This window comes from Echeneis naucrates, chromosome 5 (assembly GCF_900963305.1).
Source record: "Echeneis naucrates chromosome 5, fEcheNa1.1, whole genome shotgun sequence".
Lineage (NCBI taxonomy): Eukaryota > Metazoa > Chordata > Actinopteri > Carangiformes > Echeneidae > Echeneis > Echeneis naucrates.
In genome coordinates, this window is record NC_042515.1 from 10,510,047 (window position 1) to 10,531,905 (window position 21,859).

The window sequence follows — 21,859 nt, forward strand, 5'->3', positions numbered from 1 at the left end:
TAATACCTGTGCTCGTCCTGTCCACCACCTTGGACGTGCTGAAAATATCTCAGCAAGCTTATACAACTGTATATTGAGAATGTATTTTGAGGTTACAAATATTTTATTCAAAGCATATGAGCAGAACAGTAAACCATTTACAGTTTGCAAATTAAGCATGGATGACCTCCCTCTGGACAGTTATTAAATTTACTTTTCCGTGCCTGCTAAATAAACCAATAAAAAAAAAAAACACTTGTTTTGGTTGCAGATTCTTTGCTGTTTTTTTTTTATTGTCCTATAAATCAAACACACAACACTGATGCTCAATGGTGCTTTCAAAAGTTTAGAGGTCTAACTATATTTTCACAATTTTTTTTATCTGTCGATTATCTCTTCAGTCATCTGATTAGTTGCAACATGTTTCCAAAGAATACCCATCACATGTTCACATTTATATCTTAGATTCATTTATAGAAAGAACAGTCCACACATTTCACATGGCGATAAATGAGTTACATGAGTATTTGTTTAATCATATTTTGTTTGTTTAATACTACTGAGCAATTTACTCCTTGATCTTCTACTCTACTACTACTCTACTATTTTGTGCGATCTCTTTTTCTGGGACCGTTTTATTTTCCAGTGGTGGAAAAGTGGTGATGATGGGGCCCATCACTGTGAAACACATGACACACAATGCATCATTTAAATTTTACTGTTGTGTGTTTGCCGGTCTCCCAGGCGAAGCAGTCTCTGGCCACCCTGACCAAAGACGTACCGAAGCGGCACTCGTTGGCCATGCCTACAGAGCCTGTGGTGAACGGCAGTCAGGAATGGGTGATGCAGGCTGACCTGCCGCTCACCGCCGCCATTCGTCAGAGCCAGCAGACCCTCTACCACGGACATACCACTGACAGACAGGGTGAGTTCTTTTATCTGCTCAGCCTCTGGGCCCTTGCTGCTTGGTGTTGCTTTTATTGATTCTTCGCACTAACAGTGGGTGCTTTGGAGGTTTTTCGTACTAACTAGGAATTTTTCAATCTGTGCGTGTGTGTGTGGGTGGGCGGGCCCGCCTCCAGCTGTGGTCAGGATCAGCCCTTGTCACTCTCGCCAGCCCTCTGTCATCTCTGATGCCTCTGCAGCTGATGGGGACCGCTCGTCCACGCCTAGCGACATCAATTCACCTCGTCACCGGACCCACTCCCTCTGCAATGTAAGAGCTGCCTGGCCCCCCCGACCAAGTAATCATACCTCCACACTCTTCCTGTTTGTGTCTGTACCTCTGTCCTGTCAGCCTGCTGGGTGTCAGTTTGGTGGAAGTGGTGTTTTTACTTTGCATCAACTCATTTTAAAGCAGCAGTTTGACATTACACAGTCTGGTATTGTGTATTTGTTTTCTTGCAGCAAGTTCAATGAAAAGATTGATATGATTATTTTAGTAGAGCAACCAGGAGGCCATGTCTGGTTTATGGCTTAAGCTCAGACCTTGTTTTAGATATCCCCAAATCTACTGATTTCAGGATAAGGGACCCAGAGGTCGAAGAATGCTAACTTATTTTAGCTACAGTTTCAGTTTTTGGAGTCATTCCTGCAGCACTCTTTTCGAAGCTACTTCCAGCAGCTGGTTATCCTAGCCTAATGAAAAAACTGAAACCAGACAGAAACAAATAGCTTGGCTCTCTTCTTAGGTGAAAAACAATCCAACTACCTGCACTTCTTAAATTTACAAATTATCTCGTTACATCCCATTTGTTTAGTCTGTGCAAAAACCAAAGTAGAAAAGAAACAAATTCAATTGCATGAGAGCCTCTTAATGCATTCAGAAACCAAGAAGAAGTCACTAAACATGAGAGAGTCAGCTCATTACCCCCCATAAAATAAATCATGTATTGTATAATTGAGACAAATAAGACATAACATGTTCATTAATAAACTTTAGTTGACAGATCTCTTTAAGAGGACAATGAGCTGTGTCTTTGTTCTGAGCTCAGCAGCCCCTGGCTGTCACTTCAAATTCACCATACAGACATGTCAATGTTTTCATCAAACTCTTGAAAAGAAAGCGAACTCTAAAAATGTCAAACCACTGCTTAAACTCAGCCATATGAGAGTACTAACTCCAAGTTTCCTGTCTGCTGCCTGGTTCAGTCCATGGAGGACCTTGAGGACCAGAAGCGTAAGAAGAAGAAGGAGAAGATGACTCTGGGATCTTTGTCACGGGTGTTCGCTCGGGGCAAACAGCGAAAGTCACTGGACCCCGGCCTGTTTGATGGTACAGCCACTCCTGATTATTATATAGAGGAGGATGCCGACTGGTGATGCTGAGCATGGGTTCGAGTGTGTGTATGTGTGTTTGTGTGTGTGTGTGTGTGTGTGTGTGTGTGTGTGTGTGTGTGTGTGTGTGTTAATGTTTGAATATGTGAGACTTTCCAGCTGGCTTTAACTGTGTGTAAAGATCATTTTGTTTTGTGGATTTGTGTGGAGTGGGGAGTGTGATAAATTTTAAAAGAGAAGCCCTAAAAGAGACTGCTATAAATGTACAGTATATTACCCTCAAATTGTATGTTTGTAAATTAGATATATATTTATAGATGTACATGTATGCATATGTATATATGTTTACATGCATATAAATATATAGAGTATGGGGTTATCATGATATGTAGACATGTTTATCCTGTATTATCCTCCAAATGGCTTAATGTTTTATGGTTTTTTTTATAACTGGAGACTTGAAGGACTGCTGTTTATATGTATATAGGAGTTATTGTGAAACTAGTGTTTTTACTGTAAATGGCATTTGGCTTTTGTTATTTTGCAGTTGCTTTTCTCATGCTTTGTAACACTGATTTCTACATTTCTCCTTATTCCCAATGTTGGCCCATTTCTTTATGAAAGAGGAGATATTAGCTGATTGGTTAAAAAAAATCTCTTGGACTTTAACCGGTCAAATTTAGCTGCTTCAAATTACATGTCAATATTAGAAAACCCTATGTTGGTTGTGCCGTTACAGAGTTATCATATTCACTGTACAAATACTGGCTCGCAGTATGTGCTCACAACATATCACAATGTCATGCTGGCCTCTCCAGTCCAAAAGTCAATGTAATACAGCAATGGCTAATAAGGGACTCAGTTCTTCATAATAATAATAAAAAAAAAATGTGGGTGCACAGACTTGAACATAGAAACAAAAAAATAACAGTAATATACGTTTAGGCACACATGTAGTCTGCAGTCAAATTCAGGTGGAAGAGCCTAAAGTGCGAAAGCTCTCATCACTGGAAAACCTCAGCATCACCCAGTCACCGTTAGCTGTAGCCTCGAAGCGTTGCCTATGTCTGTCTTGCAGAGAGCTATCAAACGTGCCAATATGAGACAAAGGAATGTGCATTAAACACCTGCATGATCCCTCTGTGTTGCTTTGATAAGATGTCCATTCATTGCCAATCAGATTATTAATCGCCACACTCCTGTGTTTCTCCTTTGTTGCCTTTGCCCTAAACCAAGTAATCTTTCCTTGCATTATGAATGCACGCACCCCTCCCCCGTCTGCCCGTCGCCCCCACCCCCACCCTTTTTTTTTCTTCCTGTTCATGTTTTGCTTTGTGTAGAATCCCTCCTCATTTCTTGCAAATGTGGCTCTAATAATTCTCTGTTAAATGCTTTGTAATTTAGGAGATGTTGCATAAAAGATTAAATCTATTGAAGTATTTTATTTAAGGTAAAGACAAACAAGAGGTGACTTCAAATATTTATCTGCTGCAGCTGTTGCAGCCAGATGTTGAGGAGGTTTTAGCATTTTCAAAATGAATTATAATTGAAATGAAATCTTATTTTAAAAATAAAACTAGTAACTGAATACACCCTATGTGACCTTTTTCTGTTCCATGAGTAATCTTGTTCTTGTGTCCCAGTCTAACGTGTCTCTCCCTCTCCTCCTGCCATTTCTAATGGCAAAACTCTCCTGCCAGTGAGTAACTCCTCATCTGTGATTACCAACTGTCTGTTTCCGCACTTTGGGGATTATTCATATCACTTAGGTCCATTGGAAGGAAAAAAAAATATTACGTTTGTCTTATTTTTTTGTGGAAACTCTTACCAAAGATGGTGGATTTTGCATGCAGCATTTTTATTTTTTTTTTGTCAGCATGGGGACGAATCAGGTAAACACACACGTTCATCCTGGATTTATTCGTTCAGTATGAATCGGTGTTTCCCTGTTGTTGACGATGAGCAGTTGATGGGCAGGAGCATGATGTTTTATGAATAATCCCTGTGTCTTTAATACATTATCCTAATGGTCTTCAGTCCCCTCAATCATAATCATTAGACAATTACAAAAGTATTTTAACACCCTTAATATACGTTGCCCACTGTAGTTTTAGAACTGACCAAACCAAACCCTACCATGAAATGTATGTGTTCTCTTCATCTGTATTCAAACAGACCAAAACAAAGCTGGCTTGTGTAGTTTTGGGCACCTTTTAACATCAACTTTCTTATTTACACAGCACAGCTAATCCAAAGACATGTTAGTGTGCGGCTCCAGTGGACTATCTTGGCTCCATCTAGTGGCCCCATAGTGCAATTTCAACCCTGTTTCCGTTCATTTTGAACAAAAGAAAGGGTTTTTTTTTTTTTTTCCTTCTGTTGTTTCACACATTGGAATGATATCGCTGACTTGCTTAGTTTAAATTTAAATTAAGATAAATAAAGTTAAGAGAATCAAGACTCATCTCTAAAAAAGGAAAGATAAAGGATGCAGATCTTTTAGTGTAGCATTCACAGTGATGCTGTGTACCCACTGAGGTGTTTTCCATGCAAATACCCTCTGATGTTGATGTCAAGTTGTATCCAGTTGAGACACTTTCATGATTTCCATATTCCTCTGACCCTGAACGCCTCCTGTATGCCCCACCATAACAACTCATGACCAATCCAGACTCTGACAGCCTAACACAGCAGAGCCTGTCTGATGGAGAGGAGCAGCTGGACCGCCTCCAGCAGGCGGAGCTCACACGAAACACATGCATGTCCAATTGGAGAGCAGGTGGGGTCCAGGCCTGGATGGAGGTTGTCATGGGGATGCCTATGTACACCCGAGCCTGCTCGGAAAACGTCAAAAGCGGCAAGGTATACCATTGGTGCTATTTGATCTCCTTCCGTTTGTTTGCCTTGCGTTTGAACGTAGGGTATTTTGGTGTGTTTATCCTAGTTTGATAAAAGCTTACATTTCTGCTTTTTAGGTGCTACTAGGCCTGACAGATGAGGATTTGGAGCTGGGCCTGGGCATCAGTAACCCGATACATCGCAGGAAGCTGAGGCTGGCCATCGAAGACTACAGAAGAGCTGAAGGAGATCAAGGGTAAGTGCATTTTCTCAAGTACTGTCATTAAGTTTAAACTGTAATTTGTGGTACTTGAGTATTTTCAATACACACTAATTTATAATTCAATTGTAGTAATAGTTATTTTATAGATTAAGATTTAAAACAACAATTCAATAGTTAATCAAATAAATTAATCACTGAAATCCTTTGTCGGCATCAATGCGTTTGCATGAGCCAATGAAATATTGTCTAGCCGCTTAGTATGAGTAGAGGCTACACTTATCATGAGTGCTTTTAATTGCAGAGCAATATTTTCACTCTGATCATTATACTTATGTTTTCAGTGAAGAATCTGAATAGCCCACATCTTGATCAGCGTCTGATCATTGCTGTCCAATCATGTTCTAGACTCTCAAAGGCATCTGAGATGGACCATCACTGGGTTGCAACATCATGGCTTAGTGATGTGGGCCTTCCTCAATACTCCCAAACTTTCCAGAGTCACTTGGTAGATGGAAGAGTACTGAACTCTCTGAGCCGCAGAGACCTGGAGCGATTCCTCAACATCAGCGACCAATTCCACCAGACTAGTCTACTTCTGGCTATCCAGCTGCTGCAGATGCTCAGCTTTGATAAGGAGGTTAGAGATGAAAAAGCACTGACTGTCAGTCACTTTTTAACTCATCTACACTGGCAGGACTTCTTGTGATTGCCATTATGAACCCCCCAGTCTGAGGCACACAGAAGCTATTGGTGCTGCATTATCTCAGTAGGCTATCTGTGTTTTCTTGGTCCCCATCACATCAGTGTTTTCGCTGTGCTATTGGTGTGTTTTGTTTTTGCAGGCCCTGCAGGCACGGCGGGCAAAATGTGAGCACCAAGACCAGGACCCCGTTGTTTGGACATGTCACAGAGTGATGAAATGGATCAGAGAGATAGACCTGAAGGTGGGTGGGAGGTCAGTGAAAGTGCTCAGGACTTTTCCAGGGCCGATTGGAACTAGATTCAGTCTGAGACCTAGTACGAGTTTATAGGCCTGCAGATACAAATGGATAAACCCTGGTTCACACATCTGTGCATAACTACATACCACAGATGTGTTGTTTTAGTTCCACAATAAGTGAAATCAACCTTCTTGACCTTCCGTAGTTTACAGTATACTCTAGTTTGACATTTTGACTCTACCCACTCCCCCGGGCCGTTTTCTTGTAAACTAAAAGAGTGTATGTCCGATCTTCTGTTGAACTAAGGTGTCAATTATGTCATAGTATGTTCTCATGCATTGGCCTTCAATACGAGTACTTTGATTGACGCAGTCTAGGTGCTGCAGCGGTTGTGCACACCACTGTCACACTAAAAATATATTTTGTAAAATGAAAAATGGGCCAATTCAGTCAAAGGTACTGAAATAGTACATTAACAAATATGCTACTTGTACATTGATACTGGTTTAATTATAACTTTAAGTATACTTGGGAAATATGCTAGTACTTTACCAACTGTAGATAAAGTCTTCAAAGAGATGTGTTTTGCTCCTCAGGAGTTTGCAGATAATCTTCAGGGTAAGGGGATACATGGAGCGCTGATGTCTCTGGATCCATCCTTTGACACCGACGCCATGGCCAAAGCCCTCGGGATCCCCAGCAACAAACACATGCTGCATCGGCACCTATACGAAGAGATGAAAACACTTGCTGTACCTCTCAAGTAGGTTACACAGTCGGCTACCACGACTTTAAATGTGTATCATAAATGGGAGGATAAGACGAGGTTGTGAAATGTGCGAAAGGTGATTTCTAGACAAGAAGAAATAAACAGATAACAACTAAATAAATGCTACTTTTAATACCTTTTCTCTACAGCAATACAGAACAGGGGAACGAGGTTTTCACTTCTTCACCTGTGGCTGTTAACCACTTCTCAGAGGAGAGGGTGTCTATGAGAAGAAGGGGCAAGGTATCATACCATTTGAATTCATTTAACCTCATTTAACTAAATATGTTTGAGATATTTCAAATCAATATGATAAATGAACTTTATTTTATTCAATTCAATTCAATTTGGAGAGTTGAATTAGATTTAAATTGCCAATTTTTCAACAAGATCAATGTGCCAATTTTTGAAAAATAAGAAAGCATACATTTTGTCTTACGTCTCCATTTCCAGAGTCCACTGAGGTTGCGTGCCAACAGCCACTCTGTGGAACGAAGCCTCGGCTTTCATGGCAGCTGTGGCTCTCTGCCCAGGGAGGCAAGAGTTCAGGCTATTCCTCGGGCCAAAGGAAGCCCAATGCACACCTACAAAAGTGTTGAAATCACAAACGTCTGAAACAGCCTTGACCATTGAAATGATTGTTTACATTGTTATTGTATTAAAGTTGTTTACTACTGACAGAAACACACATTCAGCATGGCTTTACATTGAAGAGGAAGTTGTCTTAAAGTATGAGCACTTAATTTGATAATGCAAATAAATTATGTTTTGGCCAGCACAATAAGAAAACATTGTTCAACAAACACAGAGAAAGATTAATCATTTTTGACTCAGAGCTGTTGTTAATGTAAAGACAAGGAACAATGTTGTGGACACAAAGTTTTGCCACCCCCCCCAAAGTAAATTTCCAAATTTATAAAATTATAAAAAATTATATTATTATAATTATTAGAAATTATTATAATTATAAAAAAATATATATAAAATTAGTTTTATATCATAAATGTATATAAAGTTACAGTCATGTTGATCTGGGGACTTAAAAAAAACAAAAAAAACCAAAAAAAACAGAAAAAGTAACTGTATAGTGTTGATATATTTAAATGCCTTACAGGAACTGAGTCCTCTATTCATACGGTTAGGGTTAGAATGAGCTGTCCTCACGTTTTAACAGATTAGCTCTTTCTCACATGTTAAGGTATATTAAAAAAATCATGAGATATATATATAATATGCCTTCACAGTAAAGATAAACATTGTGAAACTGTGCCATTTGGTGGCTCTACATTGGTTTGAGTCAGATTAATAAGATTAATGAGTTTAGGACCCTGATGCTCCCCTGGCAAAAATTTTGGATACAGTTGGATACAGTTTTGGGTTTTTTTTTTTTTTTTTTAAATGAAACTTTAGACACTAGAACAAGACCAAATGAAGTGAATACTATACTTTTAAAAACTGGTTACAACCTCTTTCTCATTGTTTAAGGGAGCCGTAGTAGATGTTTCGGTTTTAAAGTCAATATTAAGGCAAAAAACTATTTACTTAAAAGAACCATCTAAAGGGTTTGTATATAAATGAAACAGTTGACTGTTGGATTTTGAAAATGTTCCCCATGTTTTCACCGTGTAAGCACTGAACTCAAAAGAGAAAATGCAAAGCTATCTTGCAATGGTACGCGCTTTTTTCAACGCAGTTGTGTCGAGTTTGTTGTTCCTGAGCATGAGGATACATATGAACATCATGTGCAGCTTGAACCTTCAGGTTCATTCAAACAGCAGAAAACAGGTTTATCCGCCTCTTTCTGGGTGTCTCCCACTGTCACCAAAATCAGTGGGAAGATTAGTTGAAACTTGTATAAACGAAAGGGATGAATTCAAACGATGTTTGCTTTTAATACCAAGTTTGTTTGTTTGTTTGTTTGTTTGTTTTTTTTCCTTCTCTCAGCAGTCACAGCTTTTCATGTATGTCAACAATAAAAATTTTAATTCTCGTCAACTCCCAGGATCCAGGATTGGCCTCTTATTGTATTAAAATCTGTGACAACATAGCAAATAAGATAATTCTTTATCTGCAGAGACTCAAAATATTTCATAATAATGATTTTGCGTAAGTGTACCCTACGTATACTTGGTACATTATGGATACTTGGTCTGCATCAGCTTCCATTAGGGTTAGGACCCCCTCAAATTTAGCTGTGTTGCAACATTCGACTTTTGATAACAAGTTTTACTTCAGTTAACATTCTTCCATCAATGCTTTGATAAATTGCTGAACACCAGTTACGCTAACGTATAACTATAGAGTCTGTACTTGCAAAGATATTCCCTAAGTTTTGTTATTTTTTTAGTCAGTTACTTACGTGACACTAAAAACAATAATGCATATACCTCATGACATCATTTTAATGCTTAAATTGAATTGTTGTTCAAGTCTTATATTGTTGTTTAAATCTTCTTTGATTGACTTTACTTAACCTTCACATGTGAGGATGATGAGTCCCAAACACACAAACATCAGCTTCTCTATCAAACCCTGTGAAGTACGGAGGTGAAATGAAAGCTTTTAAGAGAAAATGGCGAATAGGTCATGAAACTTCACCACGCAACACGACAATGTCATACTGCACTAAAGTACCTTACTTAAGGGCACTTCAGTGGCATAATGTCAGGACAGTAATGCACATCATTATCAATCAATCGCCTTTACTGTCATTATACATAGTACAACGAGATTGGGGCCACCACTATCAATGTAAAGAAGATTAGAAAATAAAATAAATAAATAAATGAAACGAAACTAGAAAGATATCTGAATGTAGAGACATCTGAATATCAGAAATGTAAAATATCTGAAACTATAAAAATATCAGAAATGTAGAGCATATCTACAATATATACAGTGCACAGCGAAAACTCAGTGACTGCCCGAGTTAAGAAGAGTTACAGCTTTGGGAAAAAAGCTGTTCTTGAGTCTGTTCTTGAGTCTGTTTGTCTTCGAAAGCTGTTCTTGAGTCTGTTTGTCTTTACATTACACAACGTTTGCAATGCAAAAAATGCCCAAATGAGTTGATTTCTAAGGACCACCATTTTCTGAGTTTACATAAAGGCTCATAAAAACAAAGGGAACTCTTTTCCTTTTTAAAATCATATTTTCGTAATAATGTTAATAATCCACTTTTAACAATCGCTTAGTATGACATTGGACTCAATATTTTACTCATTGGATTTATTTGTTTTGCTGAAAGTAAAGAATATCTTTAAAACACTGGGGCTGGAAAATTACTTTGAATTTGAAATAGCAGGTCAGCACAGCACTGACCATGGCCCTTTGGCCTTTGACTGTTATTTATTGAGTGGGACTGTTTCCGGCCGTGTCCTTGTCCCTCTGGTCTGATGTGTCCCCGGAGGAAGTGTACCTGAGCGGCACTAGGACCTCGGGGAGAGACATCCACGAACTCACCTTACAGCCCGTACGGGCGACGATTCACTGCGTCTGCAACTTCAACCAAGTTCCCGTCAACTGTGCTACCTGTGGAGGTGAACATTAGGAGGAACTTCTCCGGGCCGTGGCTCCGAAAAAGAAACCAACCTCCGTTCAACCACGCGCCGGCTGTTTGCTCCCGTTTCCGCCTCGGCGCTGATCTTCCTGAAAACACCTGTGTGCTTCAGGTGACTCCCCGATGCGGAGGGAAGTCCTCGGACACTGAGCGGTGAAAAGGTAAGGCCTCTCTCGGATCGTCGGTTTCACCTGACATTTAAAGCAGTTTGCTGAGAAGAGTTGAGGCTCCTGTGAAGGCTCCTTCCCACTCCGCAAACAATGAAACGCCCCTCCGTGTGCCAATCCCGAGTCATCGATGAAACGCCAAATGTCAGGATTATAAAGGGCAGCAGGGTCTGTGTTCTCCACAGGACGGGAAACGCACTGATGTTAACCAGGACACACCCATGCATGCTGTCCATTAGGCCTGCACAGGGCTCAACGCTGATGTGAGTAAATGTGGTAGTGAAGTGGCCAAGACTGAATGAAATGACAGAGCGTGTCACCATATTTTGCCCCTGATGGTGATCATGCAGAGCAGAGAGGTTCTGCCCTGCCCGAGAAATGTAACTGAGAAAAGGGCCTCTAAATGCTTACCCTAAAGCCAGGGAGACTTTAATAATAATAGCTACATAGGAACTGTATTCTTCAGCTGACACATAAACTTTGAGACCGATGCGCCCTTCTAGTTTAAGTCCACAGTTTCATACTATTTGCTGCTGAGAGTGTTGAAAGGCAGAGCCATATGGCTGAAATCAATATCTCCACATTAACGTGAATATTGATTGATAATTGTCTGATTGTGGGGAAATTTGGAGGTGAAATTAGATTTGTATCACAAAACCTAATAAACAAACCAGTTTCAGCTAAAGGTCCCCTCACAGTAAAAGGTGCCTGCTTCCTTTGGCGTTTCCCTCCATATCTCATGATCAGGCCGCATTTGCTCAAATCTCACTGTACAGTTGATGTTGAACCTTGTCATGATTCTGTGGAGGTGTGATAGTTTTGTGAACCTGTTAAACTCAACACTGTTGGTGGAGTCGTTTATTAATCTAATTTTGTGAAACATAACATGATGTGATTTCAGGAGACAAAAATTCAAACTTGCCAATCACTATGGGGGGCCATTTACAGAATAAACAGAGGTCCTTTAAAGGAGCTGTGTACCAGATAAAATGGTGTATCACAAAGTGCTGAGCCTCATCTGCTTTAAACACAGACATAATGTGCATTCATTTCAATGCCAAAGAGCCATTAGACAGCAAAAAGCTGTGCTAGCAGAAAAATATATGAGCTAAACATCTGCAGGAGAAGTAAAGATTGAAACACCTGCTTCGCGGTTATGGAGAAATGCACTGATGCTGGTGTATGAATAATATCTTTCAGCAGAGTGAGGATCATATATTTCTCCTATTTTCTGTATGACTGCTGGGCTTTTTTTAGTCAGGCATGCACAGCATCCAGGACCTCTCTATTAACATCATTCAGCCCTCCTTGCCTATCCCATCATTTCTGCATCAGGCAGGAGAGAAAGTAAAATGCAGGGTGTGCTCGGCATGAAGGGTTGGACTGGATTAATCATCGCAGTAATGGTCACAGCTGAAATGTTTGAATTCTTGAGCCTTTTAGTCGTAAATAAAAAGTTAATCACTCAAGGCGTGAAGACAGTCATTGTGTCCTCCCCTTAAGGCAGAGACACAGGTGATATCTAAGCGTGGAGGCTAATCGGTGTATAAACTGTGCTAACTTTGTTGTGTTTTTGACATTTCTCATCAAAGAAACGTAACACGGTTAACGAAAATGTACACACGCTAAGGTTACTGTAACACACAGCTTGTGAAAAAAAAAATTGAGGTGGTATTTAAAGCTTTCTGAACCACCTTCGACCAGAGGCAGAATTAAACTTGGCTAATGTGTTCAAATTGCATCTAAATAGCATATTTCTTGCCTTTATAAGCAAAGGGTAAGTTATTTGTCATCCGTGTCACGTCTGACATTTGCCCTCAGGTACACAAAAGTTTACACAAAATTCTGTCCTGATGTGAAAAATTTGGCGTTGAACAATCCTGGGAGGAAAAAAACAGCTTCAGCATTTTAACAGTTTGATTTGTTCCACGTCTGGGCAGATGAACATAGCTTTACAGAGCAAGCATTTTTAAAAAAAGCCATAAATATAACCAAATGCTTTTAATAGGCGTTGCCTAACATTATTAGCTTTGGATTCGTCTTGTCCCTGTTTGTCGATGGGGTCGTAAAAAATAACCAAACAAAACTATGTGTGTGCATAGTGTGTAGTTAAAGAGAGGAATATGTTTCCTTCTCCCATTGCTCACAAGGTTGTGTATTGTGATACAGCAAATTAGTTTGGCCATTATGAGGAGGGCTCCATCCTGCCTGGTAGTGCAGCAGCAGCACAAAGACTATTTTCTTCACACCAACACCTCAGGGAGCTCTGAAGCATTTTATGAACGGCACACAATAGCCTGAATAGCGTTTCCAACCAGCATTTTAACACACACACTGCTTTTAGGCTGCAATCTCCTCTTTTTTTTTTTTTTTTTTTCTTAATGGATACTTTCTGAAGGATGTTGTTATGTGAACGTGTTTCCAAATTCTTTGTCATGCTTATAGTTCGTGTTTCACCTCCTATAGAATATATTTTATGATGAGGCAGTCGGTAATGTTTTAAAGTAGCAGCTCCCATCATGGCAAACAATCACACTAGGCAGAGGAAGAGATGTGATTGTTTGACACTACATTTTGTTGATGTTTCTTTTCTTTGTACAGGAAAAAAGGCAAATGCACATAAAACAAGAGAAAAAAAATAACCACCCTCGAACTAACTCCTCAGAGCTCACGGACATATAGAACCCGTGACAATAGGTCACGGGTTGGCTTTGCTTTCAAGGGTGACAGGCTGGGGGGAAAAAAAACAAAGGTCATATCCCACTGTCTTATTGTAAGACTTCATTTTAAGAAAAAATGGTCTCTTGCCCCAGTTTGATGAACCTAATAAAAAGTAGTTTTTGTTTTTTTTTATTTAAAACAGCCTTAGCTTTATATAGATTATAATTGTATTCATAAATTTAAGAGTTTAAATGTCAGAGTAACGGTGTGAATGGGTCCTCCTATTGTATCCGACCTACAGAGAATTGGGGTAAACGTGTAAATCATACAATAGGTGAAGTTAATCATACAATAGGTGATGACATGTTAACTTGATGTGTTGGTTCTGTTGCCCTCAAGTGGCCAAAAAGTAAACCAGTTGTTTCAGCTTTTAACAGAGCATGAAAGTGGAGTACAGCTCACTACAAAGAACGGCTAAATGAAACATCTCATCTCAGACTGCCAGCAAGCATGTAGCAATATAGACGTATTCATTTACAGGGTGTTATTCTTAATAGGTTGTCTGTGTGTAATTTTATAAGTTGGCCGCGACCATCGTGTTAAACTGTATTTTTCGTAATGGATGTTCTACTGTACTCATGTAATACATGACCATTTCTGTAACCCCATTCCTCAGGTGTGAGTCATTCCTCTCTGTTTCACCGGTTTGTGTCTGTCATGTTGGGACACGTGTCAACGTCCCACTGCACTTGTATTCTCATAACCCGTTTTTTTCACCGCAGATCTCTTTCAGTCAGTATGCAAATCATAAATTCAGTCATTTTAACGGTTACAGGCAGAATTATCACCTAAACAGTCCAAATAATCATTCCAAATTTCATGTTGGACTCCCTCTGTGTATTTCAGCCATTCCTTGCCGCAGTGAATCCACTTTTAGTTTGGTAGTGTAGTTCTGCTCATGTGACACTACTATGGAGCCAATCTGAGGAAATTTGACTCAAACACTGTCAGAGTTTGCAACCACAATGAAATGGGGGAAGAAGTTGATTTTCTTTAGCAGCAGCGAATTGGCAGGAAGGGGAAGTGTTGGAGAATGAACGCTCTTTGAGTTTGTGTTTGAACTGTCAGCTACACGAGCCATGTGCTGTTAATGAATCCTCCACGTGACTCTGGGTGCTGTTTTGCTGACTACTTTTAAACTATGTCTTCATCTTGAGATCCATTCACTCTTTTCCTCCCAAGATTTTTTTATCATCATGTTTAATAGAGCCACAAGGTGGCTCCTGCAGTTTGACACCATTATTATACTCTGTCAAGGGTAGTATGATTCCATGGTTGTAGGCAAGTCGACCACACAAAAAAGGCACCAGAAGGAAATAATCTCCTCGTTCTCTAAGAGTTGGCATAGCAACCAATAAAGTATAGCAAGACAGCAAGGGCATAACACATCTTTGTCTGATTGCATTACTCAAAATGAATTTAGGCATTTGCAGAACCGCAGATTTCAAGTTCTGATCTGTTTGTGATTCCTTGTCTCCAGTTTCGTAATCATTGTGTTGGTGGGCACCTCTGTTGCAGTTTGCCCATCAGGGATGTGTTCCAATCGGAGTATATGTGGCGGCAACAACCGTTCCAACAGATCTTCCAACTCAGAGGGCTCCAGCTCAGGCGCACATTATGCCCTGTGCGCCCTGGGAGTCGGGCTCATTGCCCTGGGCGTTGTCATGATTGTGTGGACTGTGATACCCATGGATGGAGGGGCCTCAAGTGGCTCCTCTTCTCTATCTGGCAACACAACCACAGATATTGACAGCGGGGATGGTGATGACGAGGACAAAAACGACACAAAGTCTTCAACAGTGGCCATGGTGCTGGTTGGAGTTGGAGTAGCCATGCTGCTCTTGTCCATTTTCCTCGGTGTGAGGAGCAAAAGGAGAGCAAATACCACCAGAAACCAGTCAGACCCAGTTGTAGCCCCTTTCATGGAACGTGTGCCTGGAGAAGAGTGAGTGATTTACTGTTTACACTATTTTTAAGCTGTTTTTATCACTGCCATTATGGCCCATATATTAAGAAGACATTTCACTCTAATATTTGAAAATTCTTCACTTGGGAGCATTTTGGTTGTACTTCCTCCCAAATTTTTTTTTAATGTTCCAACAAACATTACCTCCTGCAAAATCATTTGAAAGATGTTACATTCTCATATACACTATGCACATGGTAAGTGGGGGAAAAAAATCAGGAAATAAGAGTTCACACATGAGCTGATATAAGGCTCGGTTTCATGGAGCAGAAAGTCTTGATAAATTCCCACATGATGCTTTCTCCCTGGGGATCACCTCTTACATCCTTTTCCAGAGCTCCTGACTCAACTACATACAATGTGCCAAGCTATGAGGAGGTTGTTGGCAGCGGCGACTACCCCGTCCGTCAGAGTAACCTTCGCCAGAGCACCTCCCAGCTGCCGTCCTATGAGGACATCATAGCAGCTGTGGAGAACGAGGGAACCGAGCCCACGAACAATCCCAGCGAAGACACCCCTCTTAATGATCCAGAACCAGCTCCCGCTCCACCTGCTGCTGAGCCCCAGGCCGACCACCCTGGCCTCACATCACACCCCAGCCTGCCAACCCGCAGCAGCAGCCGGGCCAGCCGTTTACTGCGGCCCCTGCGAGTGAGGAGGATCAAATCAGACAAACTGCACCTGAAGGACTTCCGTCTGCAAATCCGCAGCCCTACGCAGAATCCAGTCAACATTGAACCCATCACTCCACCGCCGCAATATGAAAATAAGATGCCTGAATTACAGTAGGAGCTCTCCCTTATGTTGCTCATCTCCCATGTTCCTCATGAATAAAAATATCTCTGTGCTAAATTAACTAATGATGACATTTTTGGAAAGCACATTTTCAATGTTGGTATTAAGTAGGTTAACTGTGGCTGCAAACAGTGCAATGGAGTCTGTGCAGACGCTCTCCTAAATAAGAATATTTGAAGAGAATCTCGTGTTCTTTATCAGTGTAGCTTGTGATTGGTGTATTTATTCCGCAATAGTGGTCTGTGTGAATGGATCTTTCTGCTATAACTAATGTCCAATATTAAACGGTGACTACATTTTATTTAATAGCCAATTCTAATCCGTTTTTCAAATTTAATTATTACTTTTGTGGTATTTTTAGTCTGTTCAGGAATGGAAAATTCCAAACCAATATCTTGTGATTCAAAGGGGCAAAGGGTAGTTTTTATGTAGTATAGCAAATATCAGCTGCAGCACTTTTCTGCGATTTGTAACTGAAAATGCACTGAAGCCAAAAACTTTGACACTTCCTGAATGTTTTTTTTAATGCCTTGTCTTAAACAAACTGCTTCATATGACATTTTGATACAGATATTGAGAAGAAAAAAAAGTATTCTTTGGAACAGTAACTACTGAATAATTTCACAAGGGATGTAATATTGGTAACTAAATTTTTTAGATGTGCTTAAAAGTGGAAAACCCTTTAACTAGGTTTTAATGTGCGTTTTTTTTTTTTTTTTTTTTAAGTGCTGAATAAATGTTTTCATTTTTCTTCAAGAACCACATCAACAGTGAAAATGACATCATCTTTAATTACTAGTTGATCCACACTAAAGACAGATTTAACCACTGCTGGTGCCATTCAAGCACACAAATAAGTTATAGCTGCATTTTTGGATTTGTGCTATTTGCATGCTTTCAGATCAGTAGAGTTATTATAAATTTTTAAGAAGGTAAATATTGTCTTTGTACTTTTCAGTTAATAAAATCTTAACTGTGGATGTTTGCTTTATTCTTTTTCTGTATTTCGTCGCCATGACAAACCCTCCAACAGTTGCCACAGTGCTCGCATCATAGTGACCTCCAGTGGGTGAAAACGGTACAAGACTGAGGAGAAGGGAAGCTGGTCAGTAATCCTTTCTCCGATATTCTTGCATTTGAATTGAATAAAGAAATAACAATGTGAAGATGTTAAATTCAATAATGAATAGTTAATATTAACTAGTTATCTTCACGATATGCATTTTGTACCACATTGTGAAGATAACTTATTTTAAGTCCTAACAAGAAATCATTGTTTTATGGGTGTAATAATATATATATTAGTTCACAGTAGTGAACTAATTATTAAAATAAATACATTTCTATACATCCATCAGTAATACATAGCTTTTATTTTGTGTGTAAGCACTAAAATTGTGGCGTTTATCCTACTATTAAGGTAGTTACGGCACCATGCTTTCATGAGTATTCTGATATTTCACCTAAAGTAGCAAGTAATATTGGGGCAAAAGTGCACCACCCCATAAAAGAGGTAAAAGTATGCAATGCAGAATTCCTTCATGAGTGATACAATTAAACATTATATCAAAATCAGATTATTAAAGTTTATGCATGGATGTGCAGTTTTAATTTTAATGTTAATGAAGGCGAAGCTTGTTTAGCTTTGTGTGTTGTTGGATAGTTTGACCAATGACTTTGCATGATCAGCATCTTTTGTTTTTAATTTTCAGAAAATTTGTCAGCTCAGTGGAGTAGGTAGGAAATGTTCATAGATGAAGTGTACTTGAAGAAATGTATGCTGCTCTGCTGCTTTCCACTGGACACATCAAACAGTATTCTTCATCAGGCTGCTGCGTGTTTCAACTGACCTTCAGCAGATAATCTCATTTTAAATTTCCATTTTTAAGACAAAGTTGCTGTTTTTTTTTTTTTTTTTCTACAAAAAGAAAACGATACTTATCCGCCAGGTTTAAACATTTGGAGTGGCAAAGTTTATTTTTACATTTCCAGCTTTAACTAGCCTATATTTTCCTAATCTCCGCCCTCGCCTCGGTTCAGAGTTTTTTTTTTTTTTTTTTTCTGTGCAGCTGCCATGTAGCGGAGGGAGGAACAGCTGGCTGAGGGAAGAGCCAGCCCGGGGAGTCAGTCACATTCCTGGCTGGGATTCAATGACTGAACCAGACACAAACAAACAGAGAGGGCGAGAGAGAGGGAAAGAGAGAGAGAGAGAGAGAGAGAGAGAGAGAGAGAGAGAGACTCACACATTGAGTGAGAGGGGAGACAGACTGAGGAAACGCCAGAGAGAACAGACGAGACATATTTCGGGCGCACACAGGAGTGCGTAAAACCGCAGGAGCGCATAGAAACACAGTAACCGGTGATTGTTTTGGATAACACGACTTTCGAATCTCAGACTTTTTGACTTTAATTGCGTCTGCCTATACAGGAACTGCCCCTATGAATTCAGCAGCCTTCGTTTTTCTGAATGGACGCGCTCGGAAGCTTCTCCGGTGACATGGAAATGCGCCTTCTTGAGCGAGTGGCCGGATGCTGAGGACGCCCTACCCGATAAATCCAATTCAGCTTTCATTTTTGAGTTTTGAACTATCCTTTTCCGATCGGCTACAACATGGAGGGTACGAGCTTTCAGCCCCATCCCGGACTTCAGCAAACTCTGAAGCAGTTTCATCTGAGTTCCATGCGCTCCCTCGGCGGACCGGCCGCCTTCTCCGCCCGGTGGCACCAGGATTCGCTCTTCGGTAAGGATGGAAAATCCGCCGAGCTCATGCTCACCCTGCCGGCGCAGACACCGCCGGTGATGTCCGGTCCACTTTTCATCCCGTCCGACCGGTCCACGGAGAGGTGCGAGACGGTCCTGGAGCGGGAGCCCATCTCCTGCTTCGTGGTCGGCGGCGAGAAACGTCTGTGTCTGCCGCAGATCCTCAACAGCGTCCTGAGAGACTTCTCCCTCCAGCAGATCAACTCGGTGTGCGACGACCTGCACATCTACTGCTCCCGGTGCACGGCGGACCAGCTGGAGATCCTCAAAGTGGTCGGGATCCTGCCCTTCTCGGCTCCGTCCTGCGGGCTCATCACACAGACGGATGCCGAGCGCCTCTGCAACGCGCTCATCTACGGCGGTACGTACCCCCCTCACTGCAACAAGGAGTTGGGCTCCCTGGAGTTGGAGCGAACCGAGGAGAGCTTCAAAGTCTACCACGAATGTTTCGGCAGATGCAAAGGCTTGTTTGTCCCGGAACTGTACGCCGGTCCCAGCGCCGCCTGCATCCAGTGCATGGACTGCAGACTCATGTTCCCACCCCACAAGTTTGTGGTCCACAGTCACAAGAGACTGGAGAACAGAACAGTCCACTGGGGCTTCGACTCCGCCAACTGGCGGGCTTACGTGCTCCTAGACCCGGAATACACCGGAAAAGAGGAGAAGAGTCATCTGGAGCAGCTGCTTAAAGAGTTAAAAGGAAAATATGATCTGACGGGCAAGCTGTCCAGTAAATCTTGCAGAGTAAGTCTTTTGTGTTTCATCTTGTTATTAATCATCACTCATTTTCTCTTTGAAGAATGCTACAGTCTTGTTTGTTTGTATATGAGGATATTTCAACAGCCCCGGGCCTGCTACAACATCTGCATTCATTAACATTCATTTTGGAAAGGCTTCCTTCTCATTAGGCCTGCCTCTGTGTGCTCTATGTGCTCCGATTGACTCTCTGTGGCTTATCTTTTGCAAGTGTCGCCACTCTTACTTGACACTTCCAACAGAATTATAAGGCAAATCAGATGTCACCACACTTTCTGTATGCACCCCCTTCTATTTCTGCACCATGAAACCACTCATATACACCCACGTGCGCCTCATATATGTCTGAAAAAGGTGACAGTGAAGCCTCTCAGCCTCAGCTAACACCCCTGAGCATCCTTTCCATCCTTTAAAACCTCCTTATCTACCCCCCTCCAGGGTTACCCAAGGGCATCTGCATTATGATAGATGGAGTCCCGATGATATATTTTATTAGACTGAGAGGTGAGGGGAGGGGAGGCCATTATGGTGCTATGAGGTGGGGAAGGGGATAAGAGTTTAATGAGACTGGGGAAATGGAAATGTGTGTGTGTGTGTGTGTGTGTGTGTAGCCTTCAGCGCTCCTTGCTTGGTTTGGAGATGTTTAGTATTGACAAAGGGCCAGGAGACGAGGTGGCTGTTCGTACGTCACAGAGCAGCTGTTGTGTGGGACTCTGCTAATGAGTGGACATCTCAGTATGCATCACCATGGTACTACTCTGCTCCATCATGAACAGGAGCCAGGAGATGTCTCACAGGGAAATCTCAGTACTCTTAAAAAAAAACACAATCCTCCAGAAATGTTGCTGTTTTCTACAAAGAGGGCGCGAGGGCAGGTGTCAAAAGAGATGAGGTTCGGCGTTAATGTTGTCTGTTGATTAAGAAATGTAAGTGCTCTGCTTGAATGCAGCATCCACAGCTGATTTATATCATGTTTCCTCAAGAACCGGACAGACCCCTGAAAAACTCTTTGTACAACAAGGAATGTCTGTCTGTGCTAAACCACCAAACCCCCCCCCCCCCAAAAAACCACACACACTTGCACCTGCATTTAATTTAATCCTAACTCCAGCCAGCAGGTCTTGATGTATCACTTGTGAGTTATGCATTTTCTCAAAATGGTGTGTTCCGCACTGCCCGTGTGATACACACATGGCCTGAGCATCATGGAGGGAGTGTAGTGAAAGGGTGGGGGGCAGTGCGTGCTTGCTGTGGTTCACTGTCAGTCGTGTCCCAGTTAGCAGACAGGCCTGGTCCTCGGGGAGCTGAACACCAGCGCTCTCCCATACATCAGCCTGACAGGCCAAGCTGCTGAAAGGCCGGACGGGGGCTCGCAGACCTGCGCTTGGCTCAGCTTACCCATGAAACAAAAACTCAATGTTATCAGTCTGCCTCAGCCTCCTTCTGATGTCAGAGTGTTTTATTAATAAGTGGGAGCCTCAAAGGTTACCTCCTCTGCCTGTATCATGTCTAGACTCCCACCTCATCGACTGTACCTGGTGGTTGGAGCAGATAGAGCGCAGCATGGAGACGATGCGGAGACGATTAATCTTGATGGGGCATATGTTTTATTGTGGAGTAGTTCTGAAGCCAAGCTTTTTGGAGAGATTAAGTATGATTTAGATTTATTCCAGTTTGTAATGCTTATCTGTAAATTCAGATGTGAAACATAGTAAGTCATTTATGGAAAAGCCCCAGCCTCCTCACAAAAGCAGAAGCCGGATCAGAGGAAGGAATGAGACCAGTGAATCATTGTGTCTGTTTTGCATCAAATCCAACATTTGGTCATTTAGCCCTTTACCTAATGTGCAGATGAGGGCAGATTGCTGAGAGGAGGCTGCAGACAATCTCATTCAGAAGATGCAGGGTGTGTGAGCCAGGCCTTGACATGTGTTGTCAAAGGGCCGTGACCCCTGACCTTTCCCCCAAAGACACTGACCCAGCCTTCCCCCATTCTTTTCACACCATCCAATCACATGCCCTTGTGTCCAGTCCACTGGCCAGATGGCTGTCTGATAAAGGACGTAGGGACATACAGTGGACAGATAACAGACACTTTCAACTGCATCTG

General features: G+C 41.4%; 3 protein-coding genes across 6 annotated transcripts in view; all 3 read left to right on the forward strand.

The window, feature by feature from the left end:
- Positions 1 to 8,359, forward strand: part of kaznb (kazrin, periplakin interacting protein b) — a 99,638-nt gene extending 91,279 nt beyond the window's left edge. The window contains exons 11-20 of one of the 2 annotated variants that reach the window (XM_029501342.1): positions 724 to 904; positions 1,062 to 1,236; positions 2,121 to 2,254; positions 4,928 to 5,118; positions 5,232 to 5,350; positions 5,723 to 5,954; positions 6,160 to 6,261; positions 6,855 to 7,021; positions 7,177 to 7,270; positions 7,481 to 8,359. In XM_029501342.1, coding sequence (XP_029357202.1) covers positions 724 to 904; positions 1,062 to 1,236; positions 2,121 to 2,254; positions 4,928 to 5,118; positions 5,232 to 5,350; positions 5,723 to 5,954; positions 6,160 to 6,261; positions 6,855 to 7,021; positions 7,177 to 7,270; positions 7,481 to 7,642 — 1,557 coding nt within the window. In that variant the 3' untranslated portion in view covers positions 7,643 to 8,359. Of the gene's footprint in view, positions 1 to 723; positions 905 to 1,061; positions 1,237 to 2,120; positions 3,862 to 4,927; positions 5,119 to 5,231; positions 5,351 to 5,722; positions 5,955 to 6,159; positions 6,262 to 6,854; positions 7,022 to 7,176; positions 7,271 to 7,480 lie in introns of those variants that run through there. The other variant, XM_029501343.1, reaches the window with a different exon arrangement.
- Positions 8,360 to 10,492: 2,133 nt separating this feature from the next.
- On the forward strand, positions 10,493 to 17,210 carry tmem51b (transmembrane protein 51b). Of its 2 annotated transcripts, none has more exons than XM_029501345.1 (3): positions 10,493 to 10,744; positions 14,952 to 15,416; positions 15,773 to 17,210. In XM_029501345.1, exons 2-3 carry the CDS (start codon positions 15,004 to 15,006, stop codon positions 16,224 to 16,226), a joined length of 867 nt encoding a protein of 288 aa, XP_029357205.1. In that variant the 5' UTR covers positions 10,493 to 10,744; positions 14,952 to 15,003; the 3' UTR covers positions 16,227 to 17,210. The 2 variants fall into 2 exon arrangements, with proteins under 2 accessions (XP_029357205.1, XP_029357204.1); XM_029501344.1 differs by having other exon boundaries at positions 14,990 to 15,416.
- A 1,234-nt stretch (positions 17,211 to 18,444) lies between these two features.
- skib (v-ski avian sarcoma viral oncogene homolog b) overlaps positions 18,445 to 21,859 on the forward strand; it is a 29,814-nt gene continuing 26,399 nt past the window's right edge. The window contains exon 1 of one of the 2 annotated variants that reach the window (XM_029503107.1): positions 18,445 to 19,737. In XM_029503107.1, coding sequence (XP_029358967.1) covers positions 18,844 to 19,737 — 894 coding nt within the window. In that variant the 5' untranslated portion in view covers positions 18,445 to 18,843. The remainder of the gene's footprint in view (positions 19,738 to 21,859) is intronic. The other variant, XM_029503108.1, reaches the window with a different exon arrangement.